Raw genomic sequence first — 12,843 nt, forward strand, 5'->3', positions numbered from 1 at the left:
TGGTCGTAAAACTGCAGTATTGTTTGTATTCAATCAAGGCAAAGAAAATGAAAAATAGTACATCGGTTTTAAAAATAACAGGAATTATTGAGAAATTTTAATGGACAAGGATTTTGGTTTGTTTTCCTTTTTTTTTTGTCTTCAATCATTTACTTGTTCGTGAATAATTTATTTAATTAATAACTTTTTTATATATTTTAGATAGTTTTACTGTTGATATATTGTTATTATTTGAATACTAGAATAAATTGATGCTAGTTAAAAAAATCATTTAGGTCACATTGCAGTCAAACCTGTATTAAGAGGTGGGTTTAGGTGGGAAATGTACCATTACGGCTGGTGTACTATTTTGTAACTATTCTAAATTAGAAAACTGGATTTGACTTCTTAGTTTGGTGACACGCTTGGAAAGTAGTCGTTAGAGCAGGTTTGACTGTATTTTTAAATAATAATGCATCAATTCTTTTGACCGCCTATAAACAATAAAAAAATAAGTGACCAAAAATGTGGCAAAAACTTGAAAAAGTTTTCCTTCGTACTTGTGTGGGCAGATAAAAGATAAATACTTTTAAAATGACTGTAGTAGAAGACAGGTTTTGTAATACGGGATATTACTATTATCATAGTCTCAAAATATGTAGTTAGTTGTCTATTCATACTTTCAATTGCTATTTTTATTCTATTTATAAGGCATAGAACATGCTTATAATTATATATATACTATTCAAAAAAGAGGAAACTAGCTAAAAACACAATGTGTTTTATCTATTTATCGTAATAACAAATTGCGGAATTATGAGTGTGTCACAAAATTTCAGAATTATCTTTATGTTTTCATTTAAGTGAGGGCAGCCTCAACTTTAACATGACTCACTTACATAATAATACAACTCCCGCAAACAAGAGGAATTGTATTTTCAAGACGATGAGACAAATTGAGTACATAAAGCCTAACTCAAATTAACTTACTCTTTAATCCACACTCAACATCTCTCAATAGATAGCTAGTCATAATAATACTTTACTAAACATCTGTTACTCAACATATCATCACAATTTGTGTATAATTTATTATTCACGAACATCACTTAAATAATGCTCCGAAATATATTCCCAAAAATATCCATACGAGGAACTCGAAGTAACTATACTTTTACATATTAAAAAGGTGTTGGAGTGTTTACATTATCTCCTATCTGGATAACCCTTTTAGGATGTTCTAATCAAATCCCTTTCAACATGAACGGTATTCAAATGTCTGAAAAATTAAAGAACGTTGATAGGTAACAATTTTTTTATTTTTTTTTATTTGGATTAAATTCCTTTTCGACAGGAGTCGTGATCATTCTCACCAAAGACTGGATCTCACAGATAATGTTTCTGCAGATAATTCCTCAGAGTATGACTTGGATGGAAATGCCAATTTAGAAAGTATTGTGCAGGTAACTAATTAATTACATACAAATAAAGCGATTTTTCCCAAAATGATTACAGTCCTACGTTCCTAATCCTTTTATTGCACAAGAGAATATGGGCGCACTCAAGGAAGGACAACTCTGTGGGATGTCAGATGCTCCCAGTGATCGAACTTCACAAAGATGGACAATGAATGACCATTTGGACTCGATGAAGTAGAGATATATATTTTATTTTTTTTTCTGTTTATTTCGATTGTGTTATATATTTATATAATATTAATGCATATAAATCACGCAATAAAATTTAAATTTAAAAAAAAAAAAAATGAAGTATCATCAGAGTGCAATCTAAAAGAATAAATTATAAGAGAAGAAATTTGGTTTTTCATTATTTTCTTCTTTTTTTTTTAACGGAAAAAAGCTCATTTTTTATCCACAGTGAAAAAAATAAGTTCTATAATGATTAAATATATATTATTGTATTAAAGCATCCGCGATGTTCAAACAAAAATAAAGCCTTATGTAACATTCGCGATTGATAGCAGTTGGCATTGGGGGACTCTTTTTATATTAGTTACAAGTAAAGAATTGAATGCGGTTCCTATATTATTATTCATTTTTGTAAAGAAAAGTCGGAGGTTTGCGTAAAATTGAAAGGATTGAGCATTGATTTGTAGTACAGCTAAATTACTTTGTTAGATGATTAATAACTTATGACCGTATTAAAACACAAGTACAATCCTTAGCTAATCAAAGAGGCAAGCAGGGAGCACTTAGATCGATCTATATGCACATTCAAGTATTATTTTATTTATTTAAGTAAAAAAAGCATGATTTGTGTAATGTGCCAGCGATACTTAGTAGTAATACATTGTTAGTGTGACCAGTGAAATATATAGCATAGCATCAAACCTGAAGGTCAGGGGGGGAATCATGCTTGTTTATGATAGTAAGATAGTCAATGCAAAGGGAAAATGAAATGGAACGAGTAATGCCGGACTGTTCATTAGACGAAAGAAAAAAAAAAAGATGGCTACTTGCAATTTTTTTGGTTTTTTTTAAAATTATTTTTTGAAGAACCATATATGGAATGTATTAGGTATTAATTTTCTTATTTATTCATAATAATAAAGTTAATTTTTATATTTTGTTCTTTTAAAGAATGTGAACGAACGAGTGGTGGTAGCATGGCGTGACATCAATTCTAAATATGAAATTACAATATTTGAAGTCTCTTAACCGAAAAAAAAATAACAATAATAGTAATAATAAGCCCTAAGGATGCTAATGTGCATAAATCCAGGATTGTCCATGAGGGATGGGCAATGAACTGAGAGCACGTAATAAAAAAATGAATGTAGGTGAAAATAATTATCATATAATTAAATAAGCGAAAAAAATAAAAATTAAATTTTTTTAGTAGGACTGCAATCTAAAATAAAACAAAGAGAATAGTAGGTAATAATAATAATATAGGTAATAATTTCTTTCGGTGAATTAAAGAAAATTTACTCATCATCTTCCTCGACGTTGTTTGAGTTTGTCGCTGTTTTTACTGATATAATTGTGTGTATACATTGATATTATTCTACTGGTACGCAGCATATACATACATATTATTTGATATCATATAAGTAATAGTCATCAACTTTTTTCACCCCTTTTTGACATTGATTTTTAGAATAAAAATGAAAACAAAAAGGTAGGAAAAAACTAAATAGAAACGAGAAAATATAATAATAATAATTATAATTATATGTAGTAATAATAAAGATGATAATAATTAATTTCATCGGCATTCCCATATTTTGATGGTTTGATCAACACTTCCACTAACAATGTAAGGATAGGTTTTATGAAAATCGATTGAAGTACAAAAGTGAGAATGGGAGTCCAGACGTTTATGACACCGTTTGTGAGCGATGTCCCAGACACGGATGGTTTTGTCGTCACTTGCTGAAAGAAGATATTTGCCTCCAGGATGCCACACGAGACCTCTAACCCAATTGTCATGTCCGACATAGGTAAACAACACTTGACCCGTCGAAACGTCCCACACTTTTATGGTCTTGTCTCGAGAGCCTGAAGCTAAAAATGGACCTGTACGTTTTTTAACGCCATCCTCTCCACTCAATGTCAAGGCTTCGTTGATTGGACCGACGGCCGATTCTGGAGCCCAGGAAATACACTCCACAACATGATCGTGGTCTCTCAATTCATCTTTACAATCTTTGGTTGATGTAGACCAGACACGTACTGACTGATCATTAGAGCAGCTTGCTAATAAGGACCCATCGTGCAGGACCCGTACATTCCGCACCCATTCTCTATGGCCCGTATAAGTACGAACGCAGTATCCCGTGGCGGTTTCCCACATTTTTATAGTTTTATCCCGGGAAGCAGAGAGGATATAATCCCCATTGGGGGTAAAACAAACAGAGCTCACATTATGATCATGCCCCTGGAGCGTTTTCAGACACTCGTAGGTTTGAAAATCCCAAATCTTTATGCTCATATCCGCAGAACATGAGACCAGTAACTTTCCAGGTGAGTCGAATCCAATATCCTGGACACAATCCGTGTGACCTTTAAGCGTTCTCTCATAATCCCCAGTTTCAAAGTCCCAAACTTTAATCGTTGCATCTTCCGATGATGAAATCACGAGAGAGAAAATGGGATGATATGCCACGCGCGTCACGGGAGCACGATGTCCGGAAAGACTAAAGCGCTCCGGAGGACGAGGGATCCAATCAGATGGACTACGCTTGTCCCTCGTTGGGGCACCCGCTATATACTCCTTCTCCGCCTCCGCCAACTTGGCTTCCAATTCATTCACCTAGAAAACAAGCAGAAAAAGGATTAACCCCGGGCCACACTCCCAATTAATCCCCAGCACACCCTCACCTTCTTCTGAAGGCGAATCACAGAGGTCCACTTCTTCTCCAAGAGTCCGTGGAACTTCTTGTCAATCTCCCCGGGAGAGTCCGTCTCTCTCTTGAAATACTCCAGTGTTTCATTGTAGCCGTTGCTCAGCATGTAGTCCGCAATGGCCTTGTTCAGCTCCTCACGCTGTCTTTGGGACAACACCATTTCTCTAATCTCTCTCTCTCTCTCTCACTCACTCACTCACTCAACACCTTCGCATCACGACGCTCCTCCTCCAATCCAAGCGGGAATCGGAAATCCCTCTCCCCCTTCCACTACTCTCGACGACGGGGGAAGCAACAACTTCAGGGATCCTCCAAAAATAGTCTTCTCACACTCTTCACCTCACAACTCTCCTGGTCCTCCTCTTCTTCTTCTTCTTCTTCTTTTCTTCCTCCTCCTCCTCCTAGATTCTTCTTCTTCTTCTTCTTCTACTACTTACGTTCAACACTCCATCAGAAACAGAAAGGAATTTCAACACAAACTCAGGCAAGGGCATGCACAAACAGACACAAAGAGAGAGTCGCTCTCTTCCAACCCTTCAGCTGCTTCAACTCACGTTCTAACTGCTCATCCCGCTGCTTCTACAATATGCTGTCTACCTAGCTGCTCCTTCTCTAGCTCTCTCTCCTTTCCAAGATCAACACCACTACCACCACCGTTCCTCCTTGCTAAGTAACCTCCTCCCTTTTCTAGCTTTAAAACAAACTAGGGAAACGCGCCTGTCAGCTTGAGTAGATCCATCATGTCCTTGTCAACTCTTTTGTCCGACACAAGATGTCGCTTTTACCTTAACACAGATGACGTCGCGATGTCATTTTCCCTTATGCCGTATCTAACTTTTTTCTTCTCTTCACATAATGTACATACCTTGTTCATGCAGTGAAAAGGGTGCATTGATGGAGGTCGTATAGTAACTTAGTTATACAGCGATGTTCAAGTATACTCGACGCCTCTAGCGGAGGAAAAAAAAGTCACTACGACCATTATCTTGTACAAATATTGATCAGATGGTCTCGGTTCCGCTACTTTGTTTTAAAACTTAGCTGTTGTTGAATAGAAGGAAATGTTCAAAAAAAATGGAAAACAGCTGTTTTCTCTTCATTTTTATTAATGATTATTAAATATATGTCAGTTCCAATCGCGACAGGGAACTTCTCTTGGACGGTTGTTAAAGATGTCTAAGGGCTTGATTGAAAAGTAATAAAGGGATTTTTATCTTAGATTGAGAAGAGAATGGTAGAATCATGATGTGTTTTTTTTTATATCAGACATATGCAATCTGGTAAAATGTTTCAAATTATGTTAGACGATCATGATGTGTTCGTAAATAAGAGAACCTTCTGTTGGTTTAAGGCGTAGCTGTCGGCGCTGAAATCCTAAGGAAAGAAAGGCGATGGCCGGGATGAATGGGGGGGATGACTGCTAGAGCTCTTGAGCGACTAAAGCGAGCTTGAAGCTGTGAACTGGAAGAAGGAGAGCAGCTGACGGTTAAGCGTACACAGCGCACATGAGCGTACTTTATTCCCATTTTATTTTCCTAAGAATCCGTGAGTCATGAGCGTCGGAAGTCGGGTGGATAAAGCATTGGCCTTGCTGCGACAACTTCCCAGGGTGAGTCTTAGCAATGTGGAGTCCATTCCCAAACCCAGAAAGCGTGTAAGAATGAATGAATCCAGTTGAAGAAGGGATTGCAATGACGGATAATGTTATTTTTCAGATGGATCGTGGTCAACATGGGGGAAGACACATGGGTGTGGGTCCAAGGGGAATGAGGCACGTCAAAGATGGTTACCCTTGGGCTTTGAGGCGGGTCGTGTCCCTTTTCAAATCCGTTATTCGCGAGAGCGTTCTTACAACTACGGGTGGCACGCCAAGCGGCAATATCCTCCTCTCTCCCTCCACAAGCTACAGCTCATGATCGACACGGGGCGTTTGAATCCAGAGCAACCCATTGATCTTGCAGCTATTAGCCAATCACAGGTCTTTCCCATCCAACCCGAGGACCACCATTTCGGAGTAAATCTCACTGCTGAAGGAGTGGATAACTTTGACGCTAAAGTGAATATCGAAGTGCAGCATGCTTCTGAAGAAGTCATTGCTGCTGTGGAGCGCTTAGGGGGAACCATCACCACAGCCTATTATGATATTTTCTCTGTTAAAGCCCTCGTTCATCCCACCAAATTCTTTCAGTCTGGAAAACCCATTCCCAGAAGAATGTTTCCACCTGCAGATGCTATTCAATATTACAAAGATCCTAAAAATAGAGGTTATCTTGCGGATCCCAAGGAAGTGGCTCACGAAAGACTTGTTTTGTCACAAAAATATGGTTATATTCTTCCAGATATTTCAGAGAACTACTTAAAAGAATATAAGGATACGAGGCAAGTGTTCTATGGACTCCAACCCGGATGGGTCGTGAATCTTAAGGACAAAGTTATCTATAAACCACTTGATAAAGATTTGCTCGATTACTATCAATCCTAGAGCTATGTTTAAAAAGTTAAACTTGAATTACTTCTCAATGGAAGTCTTCATTTTTTAATTTCTACAAATTTATTCCTTGTAGTATTTAATAAATAGTTTACTTCTTAATTAATTAATTTATATATATAGATATATATTTATTTTTCTAACAAAAAACAAAAACAATAATGAGCAAGTTAAACATATGGCTTAAAAGAAATAATAATATTTTGATTTTCGAATTCATCATCAAATATGAGGAATTCCCTTTTAAAGTTCTGTTCTAGGAATGTGATCATCATCATACGTTGTGACGCCGAAATTGACAAGAGGATTGTTGAGTTTCTCAACGGGTGGCATTTGTGAAGGAAAAAGTGCAGCAATACTTAAATTCCGATTTCTGAATGTAGATGACGTCGTTGAACCCGAAGATGCAATACCGAATAAAGTGTTTTTTAGTCTTCCTGAACTTCCTGATCCAAGGCCGGAAGAAGTTTCGGAATAGTGAGGTGATACTGTTTTTTGAGCCATTCGTAACGTACTGCTCTCAAACTCCTCGTTTAGAACATTGGCATCTAAAGAATTTTCTTGGCGTTGCTGTTTGTTACACTCTTCTTCGTCTTCATAAGTGTAATTATCGTACCCCATCGAGGCTAGCCATATAGGGTTTGAGCCTTCAGACGCATGGAGATTTGTATTGGGGACGGCTTCTTTGTTTTTAGTTGAAATAGGACTAGAATCTGTATGTATTGATGAAGCAATTCCTCCTACTGAAGTTGTTGCAGCCCTCAGTCTTCTACGGAATTTCTGTCTTTGTTTCAAGCATAGACATATGACTAAAAATAGGAGAAGAGATGCTATTCCCAGTAGACCAATAAGCCAGAAAATCACATTTTGTTCTGATGCAAATGAAGACTTACGATATAGAAACTTGGGCTCTACACTGTCTGTATAGAGAACGTTAAAGTCTTTAAATACAGGATCTAGTTCTTCGGTCTTATAGTCAATTAACTTGAGAACTTTTTCCACATCGAGAACAATATTATCACGAGGATTCACCAAGTGTAGGAATACATCAGTCTTTGTTTGATCTAGAATTCCGTCTGGATCTTTATGAACTAAAAGTGCATCGATATTTACAACTGCTCCAGATACTTTATGCAACATATCTCTAAATTCTCTGATTCGTTGACGAATTTCTGCTGGTCGAGATCGTATAACGAATCTTACCCTCTGATCAGGTCTTAAAAGATAAACAAGAACTTTTGCAACATCTATGTGTCCTGCTTCATTATTTTTCTCATCTCTGACCTCAACATTAAATTTGAAATAGCCTTTCATTCCTTTTTGAACGTCAAAATTCACCATTATCTCCCCACTTTTTGGATTTATTGTAAATTCAGGCTTTTGAATATTTTTCATTCCTTCAGATCCCTTGGAATGGACTATTTCTCCCGATATGGAGTATGTGAGTTTAGAATTTATGTCCATATCATGGGCAGAAATGGACATAAATGTGGTTCCAAAATCTCGATCTGAGGCAATTCCACCGGTGAAGACCTTTTTATCAAATTTTGGTGGATTATCATTGATATCTGTTACACGTATTTTCACTAACAACAAAGTATCGTCATCCGAGTCGAAGAAATCAACTTCTTCGGGGATATTAAAACATTCTTCTGTTGCTTTGATAATTATTTCATGCTCTTGTGATTCCTCTCTATCAAGTACTTTGTTTATAATTAGTTCATGTTGGGTGGGGTGAAGATCAAATAGGGTTTTATTTTCACCACCTACTATGAAATAACACACTCCTTTTGAGGAGGATGAGGAACCATAGTCGTCGTCATCATCTCGATCAACAGTGTCTATTAGTAGCACCCTTTCCTTTCCTGGAGGCTTCCCTTCAGTAAAATTAGCATGGAATTCATTGACCAAAAATTGTGGTTCGTGATCATTTATATTACGTACGAATATTTTGAGGTCTAAATCTGACTGTAAGGAAGTTGGAACTCCCAAGTCGAATGCCTCAACACGAATTTCATATATTTTTTGTCTTTCCCTATCTAGAGATCGACGGAGTTTAATAACTCCTGAAGTAGAATTAATTGAAAAGCTTTCATAATTTCCCAATGGGTCATTCCGTAGTCTGTATCTTACTGCTCCATTCGATCCTATATCAGTATCGGATGCTTCCACATGAATCACCTCACTTCCAATTGTTAAATTTTCTGGAATACGAATTGTAAAATTTCTTGGAGGATGAAGAAAAACTGGGGCATTATCGTTGAAATCCTTAAAATAGAAATAAAATATTTAATCAACTTTTGATAAATAATTTATTATACAAAGGCATTACCTGTACACAAATATTGTAACTAGCCTCATTAGTATTTGGTGGTTGTCCTCTATCAGATACCTTAACGATAAGAGAATAATTTCCATAATGCCCCTTCAAAGGTTTATTGGGATAGATTTTTGCAAAATTTTGAAAACTTTCCAATCTAAAGAGATCCAAGTCATTCCCACTTTTTATATCAAAATTTAATTTCCCATTAAGTGTGTTATGATCATCCATGTCATAGGCTCGTACTGTAAGAATATCTTCTGAGAGCTCGTGAAACTCTGTAATTAATGTACATTGCTCTGGAACTTCTTGAAACATTGGGATCTCATCATTAACATCTGAGATGCGGATATATATTTGAATAAAAGCATGACGAGAGTCACCCGTTGTAAACCCAAACTGATAATTGTCATATGCCTGAATTATCAAATTAAAATTGTCATTCTCTTCTCTGTTCAATTCTTCGGATATTGAAAGTTCTCCTGTCTCTGGATCAATCCTAAATTTTCCGATAGCAGAGTTACTGTCAAGAAAGTAAGTAATTTTTCCAAATTCCGTTGAAACATCATCATCTTTTGCGAGAATCTTTGCTATAACTGTTCCAATTGGAGCATCTTCACGCACTGTTAGGTTTTGAAGAGTGGGTTTCTCAAAATATGGGGAGTTATCATTTACATCTAAAATATTGACAGATACTAGGGCAATACTTGATTTGGAAGGATACCCGTTATCTGTGGCAAGAATAGAAAAATTAAACCATTGAATTTTTTCGGCATCGATGAGTTCTTTTACAATGATTAATCCAGTCTTTTGGTCTATATGCAAATATTTTAGAAGTTCCCTAGCTCCTCTTTTGCTCTGTAGAGAGTTGAAGGAATAAGTAATTGATCTATTGGCATCTAAGTCTTTAGCATGTACTTCGATAACTTGCGATAATTTGGGTAAATTTTCAGTAATTGTGGTTGAAAAGTGGGATTTATCGAAAATTGGACTATTGTCATTAACATCCTCAATTTGAATGTTTAAATACATTATGTCTTTTTGACCATTCGAGCCATCATCTTCTTTTATTGCAAAAATATCCTTAACCACTATACAAATTTTGAAAATAGACACCATTTCCCTATCCAATTTCCCTTTAACTCTCAAGTCTCCACTTTTGGAGTCTATTTCAAATACATTCTCATCATAATCAACATAATTCCCGAATTCATCATGAGCTGAACATTTACTTGCATCTATAGAAAATATGATTTCAGCATTTTGATCAAGATCAGAAGCCTTAATTTGTGTCAAAAAATGTCCAATATTTACATTTTCTAGAACGGATATTGAGTTAGAAGGTGATTCATAGACAAATCTTGGTGCCTTATTATTAATGTCTTTTACTGTAATGTTCACATTGGTGGAACCTGTTAGTTTATCTCTTCCAAGACCACCGTCAATAGCTTTCACCTCCAAGTGATAGTTGATAGTTTTGTATGGATATGTCAGGTCAGGATCCAAATTAGCCCCCTGACTTATTGATATAACTCCAGAGTCAGCATCAATAACAAATTTGTCTTTTGCACCAGAAGAAATTCGATAGGCTAATTTATTGTTTGGTGCTGTTCCGTCTCCATCCGTAGCTTTTACCTTTAGATTGTTGAAAACTAAGTAATCAAAGTAAAAACATATTCTTTGACTTACCTGAATAATATTTGTTCCTCCTTTGATGTCCTCTGGTACCGTCACTTGATAGAGTGATCTCTTAAAAATAGGCCGATGGTCGTTTTCATCCATCACAAAAATCGTTACATTTACATCACTATGCTTAGCATCAATGCCCTTATCGTAAGCACGAACAGTTAGATTTATGGGCCTACTTGATCCAAACCTTGAATGGAGGCTCTCAAAATCCAGTCTTCCGCTAGGATTAATTCTACCATCCTCTGGATCAATTGTAAAGTTCTCACCACGTATAATTCGATATCGAACTAGGCCATTCTTGTTTGTATCTATATCTTTTGCTTTGACAATAAGAGGTGAAATAAATCTTGGAGAATTTTCCATAATGTAAGCCTCATAAGAACTTTGATCAAATACAGGTGCGTTGTCATTTACATCTTTGACTTGAATAATGAGTTCTGCTGTATTTCGGTTTCCATTTCCTCCCAAATCTCGTGCTTCGACGGAAAAGTAATGAAACTCCGATTTTTCTCGATCAAAAGGACTTGGAAACTCAAGGAGTGTTATATCACCTAGAATCAAAACATGTATTTTGTTCAGGTACACATTGTGGGAAAATGGATGAATAAAATAATAATAATCATCTTTTCATCTCTAATTGGAGGGGATTCAGGTTATATTTATATGACTGCATACAAAAATGTTTGATATAATAAGCGAGAAAAAAACAACCGCAAGGATAATTACATAGGTAAATAGATAATTAACACGCAGGGTATAAAGATAAGTTGAACTTTCACCTCCATATGTAATTAAAATACTTGAATAAATATATATTTCTGAACCATTCAAAAATACTTCATTTTATGATGCAAACCCGCATAAAAATGAATTTGTACATATCATTTACTTTTTTTTTTTTCCAGATTATCATTTAATAAGTTAATTGTTTAATGAGATAAAATCTTTCTCGACATGGAAGTTAATTCCACCAAACTAAGACGAACTAATTTAGTTATAACATAATTAAGTGTTGTTTTTTTAAGTTGACTTTGAATCCTTTTTAAATTTTTCAAGTGCTTACTGCAAAACTTCATCACTTTCGTAATAGTTTTTTGTTAGACAAAATATTTGACCATGGACGAAATGTGGCAAAAAAAAATTAAAAAACAAAATGACCTTAATGTCACTACATACTTCATTAGTCGAGTCTTCAATTTGCCGAAGTAAATGTTTTATAATAATGGAACAGATGTTTGAGTGTCATTGGCATGGAGACATGCATAATATAAAGGGAATATCCCTAAAAATGGATCAATGTATCCTACAGAAGGACTCTAATACAGTTATTTTCACCCAAAAAAAGTCATCGAAAACTCGTCGTTTCTATATAAAAAAAGACAATGAAGCATGACTGAGCGTTTTTTACTTATATTCGTTTGTAAACAAAGCGGTAGAGAGTGGTGCTGTCTTGTGGCAAAATAATACAACTCCCTAAATGATAATATTATTTTATAAAAAATAGCATTCACGTATGTTTCTCACGAAGAAGGCGTTGTCAAAATTATTTTGATAAGAAGCTACAGACTGTCACACCATCTTACGGATAATATATATTAATTTAATTTGGCTATTAGATGCTCCCTCAAAAAAAAAACATACATCTGCAGTGTTGAAATGGTTGGGAATTACTGCTCTAATACTTTGCGATCAAGATTCATTTGAATATTAAAAAAACCATTTGAATAAGAGAAATTCCCTAAAAGAGCTGTTTGTCAAAGGAAACAATGTTTGCTCCAAAATAACGTCCTTGTTGTTCTCTTATTCTTACTTGAAGACCTTGATCTGTTATATATGAGATATTTGCTCTAGGTGCAAACAGTTTTTTTATTATTATTACTTGAAAGCATATATGCTATAAGAACTACGTAATAATAAATATATACATGCATAAAGGGATTGTGAAATCACTTTCAATATTTGGCTCATAATAATTTCGCAATTAAGGATAATTTTTGA

At 35.5% G+C, this 12,843-nt stretch overlaps 4 protein-coding genes across 4 annotated transcripts in view; 2 read left to right on the plus strand and 2 right to left on the minus strand.

Annotated features, from left to right (window-relative positions):
- The first annotated feature begins 954 nt into the window (after nucleotides 1-954).
- On the plus strand, nucleotides 955-1,744 carry LOC121121808 (uncharacterized). Its single transcript, XM_040716786.2, has 4 exons — nucleotides 955-1,141; nucleotides 1,214-1,283; nucleotides 1,334-1,442; nucleotides 1,495-1,744. The coding sequence occupies exons 1-4, from the start codon at nucleotides 1,096-1,098 to the stop codon at nucleotides 1,633-1,635; spliced, it is 366 nt and encodes a 121-aa protein (XP_040572720.1). The 5' UTR covers nucleotides 955-1,095; the 3' UTR covers nucleotides 1,636-1,744.
- An 802-nt stretch (nucleotides 1,745-2,546) lies between these two features.
- Nucleotides 2,547-5,117, minus strand: Lis-1 (LisH and WD40 domain-containing Lis-1). Its single transcript, XM_040716782.2, has 2 exons — nucleotides 4,323-5,117; nucleotides 2,547-4,254 (listed from the first exon to the last, which is right to left on the minus strand). The coding sequence occupies exons 1-2, from the start codon at nucleotides 4,506-4,508 to the stop codon at nucleotides 3,208-3,210; spliced, it is 1,233 nt and encodes a 410-aa protein (XP_040572716.1). The 5' UTR covers nucleotides 4,509-5,117; the 3' UTR covers nucleotides 2,547-3,207.
- A 699-nt stretch (nucleotides 5,118-5,816) lies between these two features.
- On the plus strand, nucleotides 5,817-6,938 carry LOC121121807 (mitochondrial ribosomal protein L15). The gene is given in 3 exon segments (XM_040716785.2): nucleotides 5,817-6,002; nucleotides 6,064-6,085; nucleotides 6,088-6,938. Coding segments are annotated over 3 exon segments (867 nt in total). The 5' UTR covers nucleotides 5,817-5,900; the 3' UTR covers nucleotides 6,831-6,938.
- The window catches only part of LOC121121805 (cadherin-23), a 37,188-nt gene continuing 31,271 nt past the window's right edge, over nucleotides 6,927-12,843 (minus strand). Inside the window, exons 6-8 of the mRNA XM_040716781.2 lie at nucleotides 10,846-11,396; nucleotides 9,169-10,791; nucleotides 6,927-9,104 (exon numbers count right to left, since the gene is read on the minus strand). Coding sequence (XP_040572715.1) covers nucleotides 7,080-9,104; nucleotides 9,169-10,791; nucleotides 10,846-11,396 — 4,199 coding nt within the window. The 3' untranslated portion in view covers nucleotides 6,927-7,079. The remainder of the gene's footprint in view (nucleotides 9,105-9,168; nucleotides 10,792-10,845; nucleotides 11,397-12,843) is intronic.

Source organism: Lepeophtheirus salmonis, chromosome 7, assembly GCF_016086655.4.
Source record: "Lepeophtheirus salmonis chromosome 7, UVic_Lsal_1.4, whole genome shotgun sequence".
NCBI classification, from domain to species: Eukaryota; Metazoa; Arthropoda; class Copepoda; order Siphonostomatoida; family Caligidae; genus Lepeophtheirus; species Lepeophtheirus salmonis.